Genomic DNA, 23,934 nt, shown 5'->3' with positions numbered 1-23,934 from the left:
TTCCTTTGTTCCAAGCCACACCATCTTGAGATTTTGGACTAACTGGGTTGGACTCTTACAGAAAAGCTGGGCACAAGTCTATATCAAGGGCCGGCGTCGGAAATAGCTGCAATATTTTTTTTTTCTTTTCAGCTGATATATAATCAACAAATAACATCCTGTAAGTTGAAGGTCTACAACGCGATGACTTACGGTTAAGACGACGTTAAGATCTATTCTCAGCAACTTTCAAGGGCACAATACAGTATTGTTAACCATAGTCAACATGCTCCACATTAGATCCCCAGAACTGATTCATCTCGGTGTAACAATATTCTGGATTCACTCCACTGGAGGGATGCAACGGTGAGCTTTATCCATTTGTCACAGAGTTTACTCTCTGTTAGAACCTATACATTTTTCTCAGAAGTAGTTCTGTTTTTCTTGAACAAACCAATTTGTCTGTATCTCAGGGACAGTGTGATATATGCCTAATCCGGTTTTCCTCTTTGATTTGGCCACTTAGGTAGCTTCGCAGTGAATCTGTAGCCTATTCCTAAGTAACCCTAAAGGACCACTGAACACTATGAGCACAGAGATTAAGAGAGCTTTGAAGTCAGGCAAACCTGGCTTGAAATCTCACTTCTGCCGCTTCTTAGCCATGTGACTGTAGGCCACCTATCTGGTTTTTTTCCCAAGTGTTTAAAAACGGGCATAATCACAGTATTTACTTTGGGAAGTTCTTTTGTTGGTAAGATTAAGGAATACAATGCTAAGCATAGCGCCAGACACATCAACAAAATTATAGGGGTGCCTGACTGGCTGAGTTAGAAGAACATGTAACTCTTGATCTTGGGGTCATGAGTTCAAGCCCGACATGGGGTATAGAGCTCACTAAAAAATAAGTAACTAAAAATAATAACCAATTGTAATCATTTTCACTTGACGGTAAGTAGTTTTGTGTGCTCTAAGATGCAGAAACCCACAATTTTCCCACCTCAGAAATGTGTAAATTGCTTTGATTTTGATTAGTTGTTTTTTTTAAACCTGCTAAATATACCCTTTTGCTAGAAGTGGTATAGATAAGAGTCTCCGGAAAACTTGCCATACTGATAGGAAAATTTGCCATACTGATAGTTAAGTCTGCATCTGGGAAGTTCTTCCTCTCAACACACACATAGTATAGCGAAGGAGCAGATCTTATATGTCTTACAGGTTGAAGAATACATGGAAAGGACACATGGCCACCCGGCTTCGGGTATTCACGACTTAGGGTGATCCTTGGTCATCATAGGTTCATTACTATTTATATCTTCTGATATGTCCTCTGACATCTGTTTGGATTCAAAGGGCAGTTCTTCATCCCAAAGTAATTAAGGAATCTGTTCAGCTTCCTGTTGGGGTCAAATAAATTCAAACAGAGAGGCTCTATGAGGGTGACACTAATGTGTGGTATATTTCCATAACTTAGTAAGTCTCAAACTGGGTAAATACATCTTTGTATTTTATAAAAGGAGACTCTGATGTTTATCTTTTAAAAAAAAATTTTTAACTTTTTTATTGCTGAGGTCAGTTTACTTTTGCTTCCTGAGATGCCTTCCTGTTCAGCAAGGATTCACCTTGTTTGCTTAATTTAACATTTTTACTGCTTTTTAGAGGGTTAAATGATGCACGATAAGCTGCACATGTTTAAAGTTTGGATCTATGCTCATACCTGTCAGATGATCACCAAAATCAGGAAGGTAAACATTTCTCTCACCCCCACCCTGTCTCTTCTGCCTGTTACAACCCATCCCACCTCATCCTTTCTTCCTGCCTCCATCCCCAAGTGACCAAGTGACCAGTGATCTGCTTTCCCTCCCGATAGTTTGTAATTCCTGGACTTGCCTTGAGATTCATCCGTGTTGTTATGTGTATCAATGGCTCATTTCTTTTTACTTCTGAGTAGTGTTCCATTGTGTGGCTACTGCGATTTTTCTAACCACGTGGACTTAGGTAATTGTCGCTCTCCATACTGTCTGGGAAACACCACCACCACCACACGAAACCCATGGCCCACCTCTAGCAAAAGGACAGGCCTGAAAGCCAGCATTTTCTACACTCATCCCACCCCTAACTTCATTTCTTCCTCTTTCTTCTCCTTTTGTTAAGTTCCTCCTTCCACTTATCTTTTAATTTGGTATGTGCACTTAAGTCAGTCATCTTGGACCTTTTCTGAAACAAGGACGAAGTACAGCTAAATGATGCTCCGTTTTTATTTGATTTTATCAGTTCTTTCATCCTGTTTTCTTTAGGGATGCTGGATTGTGTTGGTCTACTTACAGATGCTCATCATATCCTGCTTGGACAGCTGCCATCATCTCTGGAGTCCTTAGCCTCTAAGCTCATCTCCCTTCTATTCACCTGCTATGATGTCACCAGGTTATCATTCTACAGTAGAAATCTGATCATGTCATTCCCACGCAAAACACCCACCCAAAGGAACTGAAGTCCTTAGCATAATAAGGCAAGGCATTAGTCATTCATTCTTTCAACAATACTAAGCACTGATTATGTAACAGGCTCTAGGCTAGCTGGCTAAGTGTGAAGGTATGGTGACAAACTGGAGAGATGTGGCCTGTACCCTCATGGAATTTGTATTCCAGTAGGGAGCCAAATAAACAACCACGTAAGCAATATAATTATGAATTGGATAAATGTGAAATTGTTATTAAGTAGCCAGGGTGCTGTGACTAAGTTCTGGGAGCAGGGCTGGATGGCAGAGAAGTGACATCTTTCTAGGAGGTGACATTTATACTACTTAAATTGTGACAAAGAAATGACCATGGGGAGAGTTCTAGGCAAAGGAAACATCAAGTTTCCAAGGTCCAGAAGTGGGAAAGAGCGTGGCTGGCCAGTATGGCGGGAGGCGGTGAGGTCGCTGATGGTTGAGCTCTGCCTGCTTCTCCAGCCTCATTTCCCAAAACACAGACCCACCTGCAACCACCCCTAAATCCCAGACATGCATAGCTACCCACTATTTCCTTAACACACCATACCTTCTCAGTTTGCACCTGCTCCCTCCTGCCTGGGCAATCCCACCCTTGGTGACTGGGTTTCTAAATCCAAAGGAAAACCTTTGGGTTCCTTGCCTACCCTCCTCCATGCACTAGACTGCTCCTTCTTCCTCTGTGCTTCCAAGGAAGTCTATATGTACTTCTCCTTTTTTATACAGCCAGCATTTACTGAGTGCTCTCTATCTGCCAGGCACTGTTCTAAGCACTTTTACCTGTATATTCGACTTTATGGGGCAGGTTTATTTAAAATCCTCAAAACTTCTACCAGCTACGAGTTATTAGTACCTCCACCATATAGATGAAGAAACGGTGGCTCCAAAAAGTTACATAACTCATCCACAGCTCTACAATGAGTAAACGGCAGAGTCAGGATTTTAACTCAGACCAGTTTGTATTTTAAGCACTAAGCCCTTTTTGCTCTTCAAGACTGATCATAGTAGCTAATATTTATCAAGCACTCCCTATGTGCTGGGCTTTCGTCTTGACTCTTCATATAAATGAACTTCTTGAATCCTACAACTCGCTGAGGTAGACACTCTCAGGGGTCACAACAACCAGTAAGGCTGGCCCTAAGACCAGGACTCTCCTGGGTGGAGCCCGCCTCCTGTCCCAGTCAGCAATCCCAATGCCTCCTATACCCAGAAATTACCCAACAAGTTTTCGCTGGCTGAATGAATGAACTAGCAGAACCAGTGTTTTTCTCTTCGCTCAGAATTCAGACTTCAAGAGCATCCGGTGCCTGGAAAGAACTGGAGAATTATAATGGAATACAAATCTGGTGTAGAAAATACACACCACTGAGAACTGATTAATATAAAGGCTAACTAGGGGTGCTGGGTGGTTCAGTTGGTTGAGCGTCGACTTCCGTTAAGGTCATGATCTCATGGTTCGTGAGTTCGAGCTCCGCGTCGGGCTCTGTGCTGACAGCTCGGAGCCTGGAGTCTGCTTGGGATTCTGTGTCTCCCTCTCTCTTTCTGCCCCTCCCCCACTCATGTTCTGTCTCTTTCTCTCAAAAATAAATAAACATTAAAAAAATTTTAATACAAAGGCAAACATACTTATTGTATTTCGGATGTGAGATAAGGAAATTCCTTTATGTATCAGAGGTTGTCTTATGTATTAGATGTACTAACCAACCCCTCCAACAGCAAAATGGTAAAAGGGTTGCTTCCAAGACAGCTCTCACCGTAAATCTAATCCATGTTGAAATGTTCACAAAGCCAACAAAAACAACACACCAACTTACAAAACCATCTACATCTTTTGTCTAGCTATTGTTCTTTGCTGTGGCAGCAAATAAATTCCATTTATTAGACACAATAAATAAAAGTTTAAAATGTCACTGAAATCTCAGAATAAGTTCATGACCCTAAAAAACAAATGGGAAGTAGTCACTGGTAATCAGTAGAGGAAATGAAGAATAGTTACCTGAATCTAAGGGGATGGTACAAAATTTATTTATCCGAGCAAACAATAGCTACTATTGTCTAGTCCATTTTGGATGTGTAATATAGTTTCCTAACAGGTTTGGAGATTGAGACGGCCAACTACTGGTTCTTGATTTTGTCTTGGGTCACGGATTTTGTCTGGCTCTTGAATTTCAGCTTGGATTTGTGGGATCGGCCTCCACGTTGGGCTCTGTGCTGGCAGTGCAAAGCCTGTTTGGGATTCTCTCTTTCTCTTTGCCCCATCCCTGCTCGCACTCCCTCTCTCTCAAAATAAATAAATAGAATATTTTTGAAGAAAAAGCAAATGCAACCCTTAAAAAGACCACAATAACTAAAACAGATCCATACATACCTAACCAATTGATTTCTGAAACTGATGCTAAAGCAATTCAGTGGAGGAAGCATAGTGTTTCCACCGTGCTGGAGTGACGGGACATCCAAAAGCAAAAAAAACCCAAAAAAAACAAAAAAAAAAACCTCAATTTAAACTTGACATCTTATACAAAAGTAACTAATTTGATATGGATTTTAGATTTAGGTGTAGACACAACACAGGAGAAAATCTTTGGGCTGGATGAAGAGTTCTTAGCAGGAAAAGCACAATCCATTAAAGAAAAGAACCAACAGTTGAGGGGAGACAACAGAAAACTGGGGAACTGGAGGTCTTAGAAAGTTTACCCAGCAGATGTAGTAGAAACAAGGTAGAAAGAAAGCTAGACGGGTGACAGGTCGGGCTCTGAGTGAAGAATCCTGGAGTTTAAGAGTTCAACCAGCTTCAAAGTTCACTGCCGAAGTCAAATGGAGATAATCTCTAAAGAGATGAAGGAAATGTGGTATAAGATAGGGTGTTGAGACTTCATCAAAATAACAAACTTTCGTATTTCAGAAGATACAATCAAAAAAGTAAAAACTCACAGAATGAGTGAAAATATTTGCAAGGCACATATCTAAGAACTTGTATCAAGAATATACCAGAAACCAGGGCACCTGGGTTGCTTGGTCGGTTAAGCGTCCGAGTTCGGCTGGGGTCATGATCTCACGGTCCGTGAGTTCGAGCCCCGCGTCGGGCTCTGTGCTGGCAGCTCGGAGCCTGGAGCCTGTTTTGGATTCTGTGTCTCCCTCTCTCTCTGCTCCTCCCCTGTTCATGCTCTGTCTCTCTCTGTCTCAAAAATAAATAAACATTAAAAAAAAATTTTTTTAAAGAATATACCAGAAACCTCCAAAACACAACAGCAGAAAGCCAAAACAATCCAATTACAAAACAGCAAAAGACATGAACAGACATTTCAACAAAGAGGATACACACATGGCAAATAACCACGTAAAAATATGTTCAAGGTCACCAATCGTTAGGGAAATGCAAATTAAAACTATGATGAAATATCACTATATGTATATTAGAATAGCTAAAATAAAAAGAAACAGTGATAATACCCAAATGCTGTGAGGATGCAGAGAATCTCCCATACGTTGTAGGTGTGAGTGTAACCAGTACAGCCAGTCTGGAATATAGCTCAGCTGTTCCTTAAAAACCTATCCAGAGGCGCCTGGGTGGCTTGGTTGGTTAAACGTCTGACTTCGGCTCAGGTCATGATCTCTCGGTCCGTGAGTTCGAGCCCCACACCAGGCTCTGTGCTGACAGCTCAGAGCCTGGAGCCTGTTTTGGATTCTGTGTCTCCCTCTCTCTCTGCTCCTCCCCTGTTCATGCTCTGTCTCTCTCTGTCTCAAAAAAATAAATAAACGTTAAAAAAAAAATTAAAAAAAAAAAACAAAAAAAAAACCTATCCATATTCTTACACATGACCCAGCAATTACAGTACTGGGTACTTGTCCCAGGGAAATGAAAACATATTCACCAAAAAAAAAATGTGTATATTAACGTGTATATCAGCTTTACTTCTAATAGTAAAAAATTGGAAATATATCAAAAGTCCATCTGTATGGGGCGCCTGGGTGGCTTAGTCGGTTGAGTGTCCAACTTCAGCTCAGGTCATGATCTCACAGTTTGTGGGTTCGAGGCCTGCGTCGGGCTCTGTGCTGACAGCTCAGAGCCGGGAGCCTGCTTCAGATTCTGTGTCTCCTCTTTCTCTGTCCCTGCTCCACTCATACTCTGTCTCTCTCAAAAATAAACATTAAAAAAAAAAGTCCATCTGTAGGTGGATAAATAAACCAATTGTGGTACATCCATACCATGGAATGCTACTCAGCAATGAAAAGGAATCGGCTATTGATATATGCAACACCTTGGATGAATTTCAAGGGAATTAGGCTGAGTGCAAAAAAGCTACTGTCAAAAAGTTACATATTGAGTGATTCCAACATTTCCAAAATAACAACATTATAAAGATGAAGAAAAGGTTAGCAGTTGCCTGGGCTTGGGGGTAAGGGGTGGGAGAATCCTGTGACCATAAAGAGGTAGCATGAAGGATCCTTGTGATGAAACAGCTCTGTATCTTGATCATAGTGGTTACGAATTTACCCAAGTGACAAAACCGCATAGAACTATGTATACACACACACACACACACACACACACACACACACACACACACACTAAAGTGCATATAAAACTGCTGAAATCTGAATAAGGTCTATAGAACATACAAATGTTATTTTCCTGCTTTTGATAGTGTACTGTAGTTATGTAAGGTGCTACCACTAGGGAAACTTGGATGAAGCGCATAGTAAGATCTCTCTCTACTATTCTGGCAACTTCTTGTGAATCTATAATTATTTTTAAAAAGTAAATAAATTAGGGAAATGCTAATCAAAACCACAATGAGATATCACCTCACACCCATCAGGATGGCCACTATAAAAAAATAGAAGAGAGTAACAAGTGTTGGCGTGCCTGGATGGCTCAGTCTGTTAAGTGTCTAGATTCATCTCAGGTCATGATCTCACATTTCATAGGTTCAAGCCCCACGTAGGGCTCTGTGCTGACAGCTCAGAGCCTGGAGCCTGTTTCAGATGGTGTCTCCTTCTCTCTGCCCTCCGCTGCTCTCACTGTCTCTCCCTCTCTCTCAAAAATAAACAAACGTTAAAATATTTTTAAGTAGTAAAAAAAAGAAAGTAACAAGGGTCGGTGGGGAGGTGGAGAAACTGGAACCTTTGCACATGGCTGATGGGTATGTAAAATGGTGCAGCCATTATGGAAAACAGCATGGAGGTTCCTCAAAAAATTAAAAATAGAATTGCAATATATAAAGCAATCCCCTTTCTGAGTATATATCCAAAAGAACTAAAAGCAGGATCTCGAGAGATATTTGCACACCCATATTCCTTGCAGCATTATTCACAATAGCCAAGGGGTGAAAGCAACCCAAATATCCATAGACAGATGGATAGATACACACACAATGTGGTATATACATACAATGGACCATTAGCCTTAAAAAACAAGGACATTTTGTCACATGTATGGATGAACCTTGAAAATGTTATGCCAAATGAAATGAGCCAGTCACCAAAAAAACAAATACTGTATGAATCCACTTTTATAAGGTATCTAACGTAGTGTGGGGTAAAATAGTGGTTACTAGGTTCTGGGAGTGGGGAGAAATGGGGAGTGATTCTTAAGTGAGTACACGTTTCAGTTTTGCAAGATAAAAAAAAAATTCTAGAGATCTCTAACACAATAATGTGAAATATAATTAATACCACTTAACTATACACTTAAAAATGGAAAGGTGATAAATTTTATAGTATATATTTTTTGCTATAAAAAAAAGCTAAAGTGAGGTGCCTGGCTGGCTCAGTAGGTAGTGTGTGACCCTTGATCTTAGCATGGAGCCTACTTTAAATACATTAACTAAAAAAAAAAAAAAAACCAAAACAAAAAACTGAAGCAAAATAAAAAATGTTAAGATTTAATAAAGTTGGGTGTTTGTTATATGATGCTGGTTATATTATCTCCAACTTTCATTTATGTAACATTCCATAATAAACATTTTAAAGTAGCTGTTTTATAATGGACATATTTCATAATTTTAAGACCCAATGTAAAGACAATACAGAATTTTTCTCCATGTTCATTTGGACATCCAATATCAAAGTTTCTAACTTGCTGGTAGTAAATCAGGAGTCTCATAATTCTATTGACATGAATAGACAAACTAGGAAATGACAAACCACATATTAACTCCGTATTTTAAATATCAGCTGATAATGTCAAGAAAACAATTGTGAATTTATCATTGGAACCACAGTTTTCTCACAGATTTTTATTAAAAGACATCTAGCCAAGGGGCACCTGAGTGGCTCAGTCAGTTGAGCATCTGACTCTTGATTTCGGCTCAGGTCATGGTCTCTCAGTTAGTGGGATCAAGCCCCATGTCAGGCTCCTTGCTGATAGCAAAGGAGCCTTCTTGGAATTCTCTCCCTCTCTCTCTCAAAAATAAATAAATAAACTTAAAAAAAAAAAAAAAAAGAAGACATCTAGCCAAGTAAAATCACTTAGAATTTTTTTTTAACATTTATTTATTTTTGAGACACAGAGAGACAGAGCATGAACAGGGGAGGGTCAGAGAGAGGGAGACACAGAATCTGAAACAGGCTCCAGGCTCCGAGCTGTCGGCACAGACCCCGACGCCGGGCTCGAACTCACAGCCCTCACGGACTGCGAGATCATGACCTGAGCTGAAGTCGGCCGCTTAACCGACTGAGCCACCCTGGCGCCCCACTTAGAATTTTTTTTTTTTCCCCAAAGTAACTGCCTAGGCAAAAACCATTTGACTATGGAGAAGTAAGTGGTGACTTTTTGTTTTGCATTTTGGTGCCTAAGGCTGTCACAAAGTTGGGGTGTTTTTTTCCCCAATTGAAAAAAGGTAAAATTGCACTTTATTCGCCGAACGAACATATATGGAACACAATGCCAAGTATCGTGCTAAATTACCAAATCCCTGATCTCTGATTTTGTCATTCTATTTCTTAATTTGTTTACAAATTGTCTTTTTTTTTTTTTTACGTTTTATTTATTTTTGAGACAGAGAGAGACAGAGCATGAACAGGGGAGGGGCAGAGAGAGAGGGAGACACAGAATCAGAAGCAGGCTCCAGGCTCTGAGCCATCAGCCCAGAGCCCGACGTGGGGCTCGAACTCACGGACCGTGAGATCATGACCTGAGCCGAAGTCAGATGCTCAATCGACTGAGCCACCCAGGCGCCCCTACAAATTGTCTTTTACAGTTTACTACCAAGAAATGATGCGATTACTAAAAATGTTCATTTATAAACAGACCATAAAAAATTCACCTTGGTTTACAAGGACAGCACCTGTCATCCTTCTGAAAACGTTTTGCGTTGTGGCGGTCACCGAAGGTCCCACTTTGGGAAAACATTAAACCAGGAAGCTGTATGACTCACTTGGTTCTGGCAATTGCTGGAACTCTGAACTAAGGCATCCTATCAGTCAGGTGATCTCCATTCTAGTTTATTCTCCCCACCAACACGTATGAGTCAGAAGATGCTAGTTGCTGAAACAAGTTCAGATTCATTGCGAGTCTGACAAAACTGAAAATTCATACTTGGTCAAAGAAACATTTCATCAACCACCTCCAAGTCCAAAATGAACTTGGAGCTCTTAAACTATTTTTATCTCTGTTATTCCAGGAAGGAGATCTTACCAAGTTTTAGTTCACTCAAGACTGTCAAGGTGTCTGTTAACTCCTCAATATACCTGTCTGTAGTGCAAGGTCATCGACACAGTTTTTTAAATATTATGCTTAGAAATGTTGTGATTTAATGACTTCTCTAAGTGCTATCTAGCGAATTTGTGTTAATGTGCAAATCTTTAGACCGCTCCTTACTGAGATTGGTTATTACGCCACAAACAGCCATTTGCGTGTTTATTTACATCCCCGTCTCCGTGACTCAGACACCGGGCCACGTGTCCCCGAGATCCCAACGCCCCTCCCTGCCTTACGCTCCTCGGGTTATCTCCTAGGGGGACACGGGGCCACACCCAGGGTGGAGGGAAACCAGCCAGAGTGGCCTTAGCCGGTTACCTCCGCCTTTAGTGTCGCTGGCACACCACACATTAATGGGAGAGAGATTACTTTCTTGGACACGAATTCCTCGTCAGCTCTCCAAGCGGGTCTTCGGCTCCCTAATTTGCATCTTTTTCCCCCACCAGCGTTTGGTGAAACAGAAGGGAAAGAGACTGCGGGTTTCGCGGGAGCCAGACCTAAGCCCGCCGCCCGTGTCACCTGGAGCCGGGGCCTCGCCTCTCCGGGCCTGAAGGCTCTGGGAGGCCCGGGCCCCGCAGAGGTTCCCACCACCAGAGTCTAGATGACGGACTCTCCTCGGAGCCCTTGTGGGGATCGAGAAGGACAAAAGCATCCTGACTCCAATAAACAAGTGTAATTAAAGCTCTTCAACCCTGCCATTACCAAGCGCAAAACTAAAACCGACCAGTGCGGGATCGCGTTAAGACTGGGGGTGGGGGGGCGGGTTTCTGCTTCCGCTGCAGACGCCGGCAGAAACCAGCGCGGGCCGCGCCACCCAAACCGGAACCGGGGCGGCCTTCCCGGGGAAGTCGCCGCAGAGGAGGCTTTTTCCCCACTTAAGGCCCGAACACCCAACATTCAGTGGGGGGACTGGGGACTTCGGAGGCGGGAGTCAAGTACCCCTCCTCCCTCTCCGGCCGGAAGTACACCTCTCTCGCGAAGGCGCGCCTCTGGGGCGCACGCGCACAGAGCTACTTAGCAACCTCCGCGCTTACCCACCCCAGCACGGAGCCCAGCAACAACGGAGCCGCCGCGTCTCCCACCAATCAGCACCGGCCTCGCCTTCAGCCGCCTCACCAATCAGCGCCGCCGCCGCAAGGAAGTTTCGAGAGCTTTCGAGGAAGGTCCCCTTAACTCAAATCCATCCGCCCGATAATGTTCCTATTTTTTCCTAAGGGAGGAGAAGGATCGCCTGGAAGAGAAGGGAGCTGAATTTTTAGGGTCCTTTCTTCGCCTCTGAGGAACCTGGGGCTCGGTGGAAGGACCTAACTGGGCTGCGGGAGGTGGGGCCGAGCGAACTACTTTCAGCAGCGTACGGACACGGCGGCTACGTAAGCAGTGATGAGTCACGCAACAGACGCTGCATAAATTCCAGCTCCGCGGAGCCGCGAGCGTTCAGAAGCGGCTGGCAGCGCTGGGTGTGTGTGTCGGTGTCGGGGCGACTGGACGTGATTGTCTTCGGTGTTCTTGCGTTCGCTACCAGGTACTGGCCCGCGGCCTTCGAGACCTGGGAGGAGTGGAGAGGGGCTCTAAGCGAGACCAGGCTGGCAGCTTTGGGGGTCCGGGTGGCCCTTCGGGAAAGGGGTTGGGGGAGGGGAGGGCGAGGTGACGCGGCGCCGCAGCGCCGGGCCTTTCCGGAAGAGTCGGCCTTGTTTACGTGCAGGGAGCGGGGGCGGTTCGCGCGCGCGCGCCGACAGAGACCAACCGACCCTTAACCGATGGAGATTCCATCGTGTCTGCTTCAGGGGGGGAAAGCGGAAAAAAGGTGGTCTAGCTTGGTTTCTAAAACTGTTACAGATTGTGAATCCCAACGCGGTGAAAGCGTCCCGCCTCATTTCCGTTTAAACAGCAGTTTTTATTTTTCGAGTTTTAGGAAGGTTTTTTTTGTTTCTGTTTGTTTGTTTTTAATTTTACGTGTCATGCTTAGGTTTTGGGGGAATTCCGGGGACGGGGTGGGGAAGGAAGACGATTTAGCGAAGAAAGAACAGGAAACCTTGAAAATGCTTTTGGTCCTTCATCGTCTTTAAGTTGAAAGCCTTGACTGATTATTCAGTGCCTGATTTGAGGCTACTGAAAGTCGAGAGGTTAATACGGTCAAGGCACTTCAGAGAATGAAGTTAATTTCCCTTTGGATAATTATTTAAGTAACTTAAAGATCCTGTGGTGGTAACACTAACCTTTTATTTCTTTAAACGCTTTAGGTCAAAATGCAAATCTTCGTGAAGACCCTGACCGGCAAGACCATCACCCTGGAGGTGGAGCCCAGTGACACCATCGAAAATGTGAAGGCCAAGATCCAGGATAAGGAGGGCATCCCCCCAGACCAGCAGAGGCTCATCTTTGCAGGCAAGCAGCTGGAAGATGGCCGCACTCTTTCTGATTACAACATCCAGAAAGAGTCGACCCTGCACCTGGTCCTGCGTCTGAGGGGTGGTATGCAGATCTTCGTGAAGACCCTGACCGGCAAGACCATCACCCTGGAGGTGGAGCCCAGTGACACCATCGAAAACGTGAAGGCCAAGATCCAGGATAAAGAGGGCATCCCCCCAGACCAGCAGAGGCTCATCTTTGCAGGCAAGCAGCTGGAGGATGGCCGCACTCTTTCTGATTACAACATCCAGAAAGAGTCAACCCTGCACCTGGTCCTGCGTCTGAGGGGTGGTATGCAGATCTTCGTGAAGACCCTGACCGGCAAGACCATCACCCTGGAGGTGGAGCCCAGTGACACCATCGAAAACGTGAAGGCCAAGATCCAGGATAAAGAGGGCATCCCTCCTGACCAGCAGAGGCTCATCTTTGCAGGCAAGCAGCTGGAAGATGGCCGCACTCTTTCTGATTACAACATCCAGAAAGAGTCGACCCTGCACCTCGTCCTGCGTCTGAGGGGTGGTATGCAGATCTTCGTGAAGACCCTGACCGGCAAGACCATCACCCTGGAGGTGGAGCCCAGTGACACCATCGAAAACGTGAAGGCCAAGATCCAAGATAAAGAAGGCATCCCCCCTGACCAGCAGAGGCTCATCTTTGCAGGCAAGCAGCTGGAAGATGGCCGCACTCTTTCTGATTACAACATCCAGAAAGAGTCCACTCTCCATCTGGTTCTTCGTCTGAGGGGTGGCTGTTAATTCTTCAGTCTTGAAGTTCATAGTGCCCAATGATGGCATTGCTCTGCACTCTAGCCATTTGCCCCAGTTTAAGTTTAGAAATTACCAGTTTTAGCAATTGCTGAAATACTGGTTTTCTCAATAGCTGTTCAAAATGTTAATAAAAGTTTTGTTGCATGGTAGCATATTTGGTGTCTGTCGTGAAATTACATGGTGGGGGGGGCTCCTATCTGATTAAAAGGGTCCCTTCAAGGAAGGGGGATTAGTTTTCAGAAGGTCATTTTCACCAAAGTCAATCCCTTTGGGAAGGAAAAGGTGTTTTGAGTTGCAGGAAATTTGTCCTTTGTTAAAGGTCATAAGATTCTGGTGTAATGGGAAACCATTTCAGAAGTGCAGTACAATTAAAAATTTGTTGAATTGGAGGCGTATTGAGGGAAAGCAAACTTGCCTACCCCTCAAATAGCTGACCTGATCGATCCTTGTAGAGAAAAATGAAATTTTTGTTGAGGCTGCTGAATTGTGGTTTCAAGTATTGTGATTTTTTTTAAGTAAGCTCTATGCCCAATCTGGGGCCTGAACTCAAAACTGTGAGATCGGGTCACACTAACACCCATAGTAGTTTCTGATACTGTTAGAAAAAAGTTGAGTAAAAATGTAGAAAACAGGATACCCTTTATGAACAATGCCATAAGTTGTCTTTAGCCTGTACAGTGCCTGCAGTAGAACTTGAGTAAATAAACGTGGTTTTCAGCTTGGGACAAAATTGGGTGTTGTGGGGAGTACACGGAGGGGGAAGAAGTTGGAAGCCCTCTTGGTTTTCTCAAGTTTACACTGTAATAGGAAAATAACTTTTCTGGTACAAGAACTTGTCATTACAAGTGTTGCTGTTAAGAGAAAACACCTTAATTCCACTGAGGTGTGTCCTAAAAGAGCAGCTGAACATTGCAGAGATAGGTCTGGTAGTCCAGGTATACCCGACAATGAAGGACTTGCAGGATTTTGGGAACTTTGCCATAGCAATAGTTGTAAAATTCCTGCCCTAGAAATCTGATGAAGTTGGAGCATAAAGTAAACTGGAGTACTGAACTCAGGGTTTCTTTGTAAATTAGACCCTGGAAATAACCACTTGATGGGCTGTTTGAGTGAATTAATATTTCATTCTAGAGGGGTGGTAATAAACTGGGCCAGAAAAGGCAAAAACAGCTATATTAAATCTTTGGAGGTAGTAATGAAAAAAGCCTTTCTTGGACTTAAGGGACTTTTTGCTATTAGATTGGAAGGATTTCACTATTGGAAGGTGACATCTTTTCCAGTTCCAGTGCTTTACGGTCGACTTGTTCAAGGCTAATTTTTAGAGAAAGGGAGGGGCAGAGAAACGCGGGAGACACAGAATCCAAAGCAGGCTCCAGGCCCTGAGCTGTCAGCACAGAGCCCGATGCGGGCCTCGAACCCACGAGCCCCGAGATCATGACCTGAGCTGAAGTCGGATACAACCAACTAAGCCACCCAGGCACCCCTCTAATGCTTTTAAGCAGGCTTTTTGCTGACTACTCAACAGAACAGGCCTCTTGCTAGGAAAGCTGTGTTTCAAAGATTAAAAAGTCTTCTCCTTTCCCACACTTTGCTTTATACTTAAAAGCCCCGTTTTGAAAACTTGGGAGAATAAAAGTATTTCACTGAAGTAAAAACTAATGGTGGTTTGTGCAATAGGACTTGCACAGTTGTATTATTTCTCCTCGAATTCTTCATTACCTCTTGACAGGCTTGCAGCTCTGTAGTCTTGTGAATCTCGAGGAGAAAGATCTCAGCTTATACAGTCTCATTCTCTTAGGATCTATTTTCCGTAGGGATCCCCTACATACTCATGGGTCTTAACAAATGTCTCTTTTGCACACAACTTGAAATTTGACCAAGAAAAATGCTCCCTAACTGCGTATTCAACAACCTGTGCTATCAGTTTGGGAAATGGATTTATCACTCGTGGCCTCAAACCTTGCTCTACACTGAGTAAAATTGAGGTCAACTAGTTTGTGGCTCCCGTTCACTTGACTACTGGTAAGGGACCAGCAATGCTGTGGGGAAATGTGACTGGATGGGAGTGGAGCTTTCCTTTGGGGATGTCCTAGAAACGGATGAAAGAGGTGATAAAGATATGCCTGTGTATCTGAAGCCACGACAGCTCATTTTCATCGTTCAGCTTCATGTTGTTTGTCCACTTAGCTCCTCGTCTAACTGCCAGAAATACAGTTCGCAATTGCAGTGTCAGTCCAAATGCCAAAGAGCCCATGGGAAGGAAGAGACTGACCCGTTCTGCTACAGCCTGTGGTGCAAATACCCCACCTGCCCTTTAAGGAAATGTTTCCCTTCTACTTAGGAATCCGATAGAAGAAGGGTTTCTGTTAATACTCCGCTTCTTACGATCTTTCCTGAAAGTGCGAAGATGTGCTGCAAGAGGGGCCCTTTTCTGGCTCGCTCAGAGCACGTGACTCGATCTCAACAGTTGTGAGTTTGAGCCTCGTGTTAGATGTAGAGGTTACTTAAAATCTTTTTTTAAGAAAGATGTGCCAAAAGAATACTTGTTTGGGGTACTGTACCCTGATGCCACTCCAAGATAGTTTTTGCTAGTTCTCCGTGAAATTGAAAAAAAAAAAAAAAACAGTGAATTTTACATAATTTAAAGATTATATGCCCTCTGGGTAAGAGTGTAGTGAGTGGACTGATTGAGTGTGGCTCAGGAGACAAGGCTACTGGAGTTCAAACTGCTCCACCGCCTGCCTACTGGCTTCTAACCTTGGACAACGAATTCACCTTGTCAGTACATCATATTCCTCATCTGTAGAAATGGTGTTAATTACACTTCACAGAGTCGTTAGGATTACATGTTGAAGTGCTTAAAACCATGCAAAAACTTGCCTAGTGCTTATAATGCTATTTATTGTAATAAAACTGGAAATGACCTGATTGCACAGGAGAGTGGTTACTTCATAATAATGCAATAGTTAAAAAAAATGTAGGAGGTAGGAACGGATATGGAACAATACTCAAGTCAGTGAAAAATGCTATAGAAAAAAATGTGAATGTGTGCATAAGCTCACAAAAGGGTGGGCCCCTGCTTAACATTGGCTGCTTCAGGGGAGTAAAGGGAGGTGTATTTTAACTGCTTTCTGGATGGTATTTTCAGAATTGCCACCCATAGGCTTTCAGGAAGGCTGAAATCATTTACAGCATAGCATCAGCATTGTCCACCAGCAGCCCCTGTTCAAGAGCCAGCAGTGTAATTTTGAAGTCAAACTGTGCTCCTGAATTGGATAAACTTTGCACAAGTCTCTTTGATTCTCTGTGGGTCTCCCAGGAGGACCTCTAGAAACTTCCTGAACCTCAGCACACTTTATTTTAGTTATACCCTGCTCATTTCCCAAAGTATCTGCAGGGGTAAGCCATGACTCCCCTTTAATGAAGCCCAGACAACTCCAAGTGGAAGCTTTAGACAAATGTGGATTTCTGGAAGAGGATCTTGCATTTAGTTCAACAATGTTAACAGAAAAGTCAGTGTTGAGGTTTCTTCTTTTTTCATGCTTTTCTTGATCCTATCACTGTCCTTATCCTCCCGTTTAGGGGATTGTGGGGGGATCCTCAGAAGTTGAGGGGTAAAGTTCACTCCAGCCAGTAGGTCTCACCCAACTCCCTGTAATTGATTCTAACATCTACTCTTCTGACCACCCGACACCCACCAGGACTCCCCTTAAGGAATGCTTTTACCTCCAGAAAATTCTGGTTTCAGTATTTTCCAAACTTCATCCTTCAAACTACAACCGCTGTGAATGGGATGCTGTGGTCACAAGAGCTCAGGAAGTTACCTCCCTCCTGGAGATTTACAATGTGCACTAGCATGGTAAGGGCTCCAAGAAGTTTTGTTTTGAAGAATTGGTCTGAAGTTTAACCCAGTGCTTTCCAATTTCCGGTTTCACTTTTTATTTCACTTTCCTTTTTGATCAATTAACATCCCTCAAAATTTGAGAAACATTGTTCAAACCGTGACCTCTCCCCTGCCTCCCAAACTAGCATTGCTGATTATGCTTTGTTCCCTTATTGATTTTTTACTTCAATACCAATGAGTATAACCCCCTTATAAAGACTCCATCAGAAATAACATATACAGGTTTAAAACAAAGTCATTTTCAGTGTCTCTCCCCAGAACCTGTTCCTTCCACGTTTACCTTTCTCCTTCAGGACAGAAACATGCTGTCACAGGCTTGCATGCCACAAAAAGGTGGGCCTGGATATTCTGCTAAAATAGAACAACAAATACAAAATAGAACCATATAAATACTCTCCCAATTCACAAGGAAATTGCTCAAATTCTTTCAGGTTAAGATTTGCTTCCGTAACTAAGTTGTTTTCAATCAGTACCTGTTATGGCTTGTCTTCAAGCAGGTAATATAAATTAGGACATGTGATTTTAAAAAATTATCTGGTTGATTTTGTAAAATAACAAAAAGTGATATTAACTCTTTTTCAGTCTTTTTTTCTTCCTTAGAAGTGTATTTGGGAGAGAGAGAGAGCAGGAAAGAGGGGCAGAGGGAGAGAGAGAGAATCTCAAACAGGCTCCACACTCAAGGCCCGACACGGGGCTTGCTTCCATGACCCTGGGATCCTGACGTGAGCTGAAGTGAGAAGTTGGAATCTCCGGGCGCCTGGGTGGTTCAGTTGAGTGTCTGACTTCGGCTCAGGTCATGATCTCGCGGTTCGTGAGTTCGAGCCCCGCGTCAGGCTCTGTGCTGACAGCTCAGAGCCTGGAGCCTGCTTCAAATTCTGTGTCTCCCTCTCTCTCTGCCCCTTCCCATCTCAAACTGTCTCTCTCGCTCTCTCTCTCTCTTTCAAAAATAAATAAACATTAAAAAAAATTAAGGGGCACCTGGGTGGCTCAGTCAGCTATGCGTCTGACTCTCGGTTTCGGCTCAGGTCATGATCTCACGATTTCGTGGGTTTGAGCCCTGCATTGGACTCTATGCCAACAGTGCGGAGCCTGCTTGGGACTCTCTCTCTCGCCCTCTCTCTCTGCCACTCCCTCGCTCATGCTGTCTCTGTCTCAAAATAAATAAACTTAAAAAAAATTTTTTTAATTAAAAAAAAAAGTTGGAAGCTTAACTGAGCCACCCAAGCGCCCCCTAGCTCTTTTTAAATAAATACATCTAGTGATATAAACAAACATCCAGTAAAAAAATGAAAAATCCACTCACCTCACATTTAATGAGAATATTTTTCCATTCATTTTTTCGTTCAATGAATGTTTATTGTCTATTGTGTCTATTGTCTATTGCAGTGAAAATGCAGCAATGAACAAAACTGAGTTCTAGCCCCCATGTATATTAAAGAGGAGACAAACAGGTAAGAACATCATATTTTAGATAATGAGAAGTAGTATAGTGGAAAGCAGAATAAGGGATATGGAGTGGTCAGAGAAGGTTTCAGAGACAGGATGGTACTTGAGCAAAGGTTTGGAAGAAATGAGGGCTTGCCTGATGATACCTGGGGGAAGAGTGTTCCAGGCAAAGAACATCATATGCAAAGGTCCCAAGGTAGAAGAAAGCTTAACAGCAAGATGGCCTGTGTAGCAGGAACTTAGCAAGAAGAGTAGAATGAAATTAACTCAGGGGTAATGGAAACATTATTTATTGGTTTGTAAGGACACGGTAAGAATATACATTGTAGGGTCCTTCTAGACTTCTGTATCAATACAAAACACACACACACACACACACACACACACATATACACACACGTCCTCATATATAGACTTACTTCAATCTTGTTACGATGATTCACAGTAGGCATACCATTTTTTCCTTAAAATAATTATATTGCCCTCCTATACAATATATAGGTATATAATAGTATATACACTCAATGTAGGAAACTTGAGAAATACAGAAAAAACCTCCATTAACCCTGCAATTCAGATATACTCAATTTAGCATATTTCCTGTTTTAATTGTTATTTAAATAAAAACTTAATCTTATTTATTCACTCATTCATTCATTCATTCAGGGAGCAGGGGAGGAGCAGGGAGAGAGAGGGAGAGAGAGATTCTTAAACAGGCTCCACCACTCCCAGTGCAAAGCCTGATGCGGGGTTGGATCTCACAACCGTGAGATCCTGACCTGAGCCAAAACCAAAAGTCGGACTCTTAACCAACCAAGCCACCCAGGCACCCTCAAAATAAAATCTTAAAAAAAAAAAAAAGGTAACATATATCGAGTATAACGTGAAAGTCCTTTTTCAGTGCCTCTTCCCAGAACTTGTTCTGCCCACACTTACCTTTCTTTGTGCTACTTGATAAAAGTTTGGTGCATTTATCACCAGATTATTTTCAATGTGTTTACATATTTATGTGTTATATAAAAACAGTTTTAAAATTATACCTAACTGCAACTCCTATTGCTTGGAGACATTTCCATGCCAGTAACTATGGATCAACTCCATTCTTTTTGAATTGCTGCAATATATTTCATAGTGTGGATATACCTTATTTTACCCATCTCCTTACTGATTAATATTAGGTGGTTTTTAATTTTTCACTATTCAAACGAGGATGCTGCAATGAACATCCTTGTAAATGCAATTGATTGCAAATGTGCAAATATTTCTCCAGGATATACCTAGAAGTGGAACTGTGTCCAAGAACGTGGCATCTTAAAGCTCGTGGTTACTACCAAGTTGCCCTTCAAAAAGACTGTACCACACACCGTGGAATAGGATTCAGTCTTCAAAAGGAAGGGAATCCGGACACATGCTATTGCGTGGATGAAACTTGGAGACATGACGCTAAGAGAAATAAGTTGCTCACCAAATGGCCACTACTGGATGGTTCCCCACATAGGGAGTGCCCAGAGCCGTCCAATTCATACAGGCAGAGAGTGGAATGGTGGTTGCCAGGGGCTTGCGGGGAGGGAAAGGAGAACTCGCCATAGGTGGGCATGAAGTTTCAGTTTGGGAAGATGAAAAAGTTCCACGGATGATACCGGTGATGGTTGTACAACAATGTGAATGCACGTGACGTCACTCTGTACACCTGACAAGGGTTAAAATGGTAACTTTTGTGTATCTTTTACCACAATAAAAAAAACTATGCCAATATAAACTCCCACCAGTACTGCATAGAAGTACCTAGTCCTGGGGCGCCTGGGTGGCTCAGTTGGTTAAGCATCTGACTCTCGATTTCGTCTCAGGTCATCATCTGGCGGTTCGTGGGTTCCAACCCCGCATTGGGCTGCACACTGTCAGTGCAGAGTGCTTGGGATTCTCTCTCTCCCTCTCTCTTTGCCGCTCTCTCTCTCCCTCAAAAAGAAATGAAAATAAACACTTAAAACAATATGTACATGATGAATCATTTAAAGTTTGGATGATTTGAAGGGGAAAAATGACACTTTATTGTTTTAACGTGCATGTCCCTGATTAAACTTGTGAGACCACAGTAGTCCCCCCTTATCTGAGGTTTTGCGTTCCCTCGGTTTCAGTTACCCATGGTCCCAGTCTGGAAGCAGATGATCCTCCTTCTGATGTGTAGACAGAAGATAAAGTATTAATTTGTAGGACCTCTTTATATATTCTGAAAAGTGGTGATTTATCTCTTAAAATTGTGGTAAAGAGGGTGTTTCAGACTATTATTTCACCTCTTGCTTATGGTGTCTTTTGTAAAAACAGAAGTTTTGAACTTGAAAAAGAATCTGGCCATCTTTTTCTTTATGACTTCTGGGCCAAAAAAAAAAAAAAAAAAAAAAAAAAAAAAAAAAAGAGTGACTGTGTAAGGCTTTTGATAATTATTTATAACACACATTTTTTTAAAAAGGGGATCACATAATGCTTCTCACCATTCTGGGACACGAGTGTTTCAAGGAGAGGAAACTGCTACCCTCGTGATTTCCAGATCATAATAGCATTTTGTCCCCAGAGATGAACAAACCAGAGACACATTCTTTGGAGCCATTGAGTATCTACCGATTAATGTAATGCCTATTTAACCTCCAGCGTCAATAGTGACTTTCACATATGCTTTTTATATTACATAACTATACTTTGCCAAGTATACTCAACACTATTATAATTGTTTCCTATCCCTCATGTGATAGCCCCATACTTCTTTAGAAGTGAAAATAGATACGTTTCAAAATAGCAAAACTTTGTTCCCCTGTCCTTATCATCGATGTTTGGGTTTGAGTTTTCACTTTATTTTTTTTCAAAATGGAAACAGCTTGATTCATATTTGTTATCTTATTAAGGGAACAACATAACACATTCCATTATTTAAAAACTTTAGAAAACTGGGGCGCCTGGGTGGCTCATTCGGTCAAGCAGCCGACTTGGGCTCAGGTCATGATCTCACAGTCTGTGAGTTCGAGCCCCGCGTCAGGCTCTGTGCTGACAGCTCGGAGCCTGGAGCCTGTTTTGGATTCTGTGTCTCCCTCTCTCTGACCCTCCCCTGTTCATGCTCTGTCTCTCCCTGTCTCAAAAACAAATAAAATGTTTTAAAAAGAAATTAAAAAAAAAAAACTTTAGAAAACCTAGAATGGCAAAAAGAAGAAAGTTAAAATAATTTGAGTTACCTGAATTCCCACCAACTAGAAGTAACTATTGATAACATAGATTTTTTTTTTAAGTTTTATCTATTTAAGTAATCTCTATACCTAACATGGGGCTCGAACTCATGACCCAAAGATCAAGAGTCACATGCTCCACTGACTAAGCCAGGCAGGTGCACTTATTCTATTTTATTTTATTTTATTTTATTTTATTTTATTTTAATCTATTATTTTTTTTTTAGTAATGAACATTTTATTTTTTTTATCTTTAGTTTTTTAATGTTTATTTATTTTTGAGAGAGTGGGAGAGGGGGAGAGAGAGAGGGAGATGCAGAATCTGAAGCAGGCTCCAGGCTCTGAACTGCCAGCACAGAGCCCGGCGCGGGGCTCGGACCTACAAACCGTGAGATCATGACCTGAGCCGAAGTAGGACGCTTAACTGACTGAGCCATCCAGACTCCAGTAGTAATGAACATTTTAATGCATATATACTTTAAATGCAATTCCACTTCTAGGAATCTAATGATATTCTCCCCAATGTAGACAAAGAAGCATGAACATAGACATGTTATGTTAATAGCAATTAATAATAGCAATATTAATAATATTGCTGTGTTAATAATAGCAATACACTAAAAACAACCCAAATGTGAATAGAAGTGAGTAAATGTGTTCCTACTTGTCTGAACAAGGGGATATTTATACTTTAATGATTTCGTGTACACATAATATAATTCCAGAAAGATGCATAAGAAATTGCTAACATTGGTTGGTTCCCGGAAGAGATTAGGAAGGGATACATCCTTTCACTATGTAAAATCTTTTGAACTGCTTAAATTTTCACCATGGGCAGGTATTATCTAGTCAAATAAATAAACAATGAAAAATTCATGTTTATTTGATGAGCAAGATTTAATACCTTTTTTTCCTTCTGTGAACTCTCTGTTTATATCCTCAATTTTTGTATTTTTATTTTGAGAGAGAGAGAGAGAGAGAGAGAGAGCACATGCATGAGCAGGGGAGAGGGGCAGAGGGAGAGAGAGAGAATCTCAAGCAAGCTCCACGCTCAGCACAGAGCCGACTCAGGGCTCGATTCCGTGACCCTGGGATCATGACCTGAGCCGAAATCATGAGTTGGTCCCTCAAGCAACTGAGCCACCCAGATGCCCCTTCGTGTCCTCAATTTTTAAAAATTTTTGTTCAACTGTCTCAAAGGTTTGTAAGAGCTCATTATATGTTATATGTTTACTCTTTGGGGGCACCCGGGTGGCTCAATGGTTGATCGTCCAGCTTCAGCTCAGGTCATGATCTCACCGTTTGTGGGTTCGAGCCCCGAGTCAGGCTCTGTGCGCATAGCTTAGAGCCTGGAGCCTGCTTTGGATTCTGTGTCTCCCTCTGTCTCTCTGCCCTTCCCTACTCACGCTGTGTCTCTCAAACATAAATAAACGTTTAAAAAAAAAAAAAAAAAAGGAGCTTGAAGAAAGGCAAGCTTAGCAGGCCCAGGCATCCATCTGCCTGCTGTAGGGATGGATATGAACTTCCTGCTGGAAGAAGAGGGTGGGGGGTAAGTTCTGGGACCTGCTGGAACAGCAGGCAGACCACAGAGGTCCACCCTGAAGACTCCTTCAATATGTGGCCCAGGCCTCCCCAACACTGGCCTTCAGGAAGGGAGGCGATGCTCCCAAGTTTCAGAACTGCTCTCCTCACTGCGAGCAGAAAATACTGACCGTTGCATTCAGCTAAGGGAATGTTCCAATACCTGTGGGAGGAAAGGACCTTTAGGGCTTATCCGAGGAAGGCCCTACTTCCAAGGGAGAATGCCATCTCTCACCGTGCCCAGCAGACCAAGGTTACCGCCTACCTCTTTGCAGAACAGCTGGCAGCCTCCCACGCCTCCTGCGCGTTCCTTGACTTCCTGTGAAACAGCCCCTCAGCCCCTCCCACGCCTGTGAAAGTGGGTTTTCTGAGCATCAGGCCTGAACAGAATTTCCTTTAGAAGCTGAGGTGGCCTGCTCTCTTTTTGCAGCCGATACTTTCATTCA

The 23,934-nt window shown here is 42.8% G+C and overlaps 1 protein-coding gene across 2 annotated transcripts; it reads left to right on the top strand.

Moving 5' to 3' along the window:
• The first annotated feature begins 11,558 nt into the window (after positions 1 to 11,558).
• On the top strand, positions 11,559 to 13,494 carry UBB (ubiquitin B). Of its 2 annotated transcripts, none has more exons than XM_060647200.3 (2): positions 11,559 to 11,691; positions 12,410 to 13,494. In XM_060647200.3, exon 2 carries the CDS (start codon positions 12,416 to 12,418, stop codon positions 13,331 to 13,333), a length of 918 nt encoding a protein of 305 aa, XP_060503183.2. In that variant the 5' UTR covers positions 11,559 to 11,691; positions 12,410 to 12,415; the 3' UTR covers positions 13,334 to 13,494. The 2 variants fall into 2 exon arrangements, with proteins under 2 accessions (XP_060503183.2, XP_078293807.1); XM_078437681.2 differs by lacking the exon at positions 11,559 to 11,691 and adding an exon at positions 11,955 to 11,973.
• Positions 13,495 to 23,934: the final 10,440 nt, after the last annotated feature.

This window comes from Panthera onca, chromosome E1 (assembly GCF_046562875.1).
Source record: "Panthera onca isolate mPanOnc1 chromosome E1, mPanOnc1 haplotype 2, whole genome shotgun sequence".
NCBI classification, from domain to species: Eukaryota; Metazoa; Chordata; class Mammalia; order Carnivora; family Felidae; genus Panthera; species Panthera onca.
The sequence above is the reverse complement of the archived record's forward strand: the minus strand, read 5'-3'. Positions and strand labels throughout refer to the sequence as shown.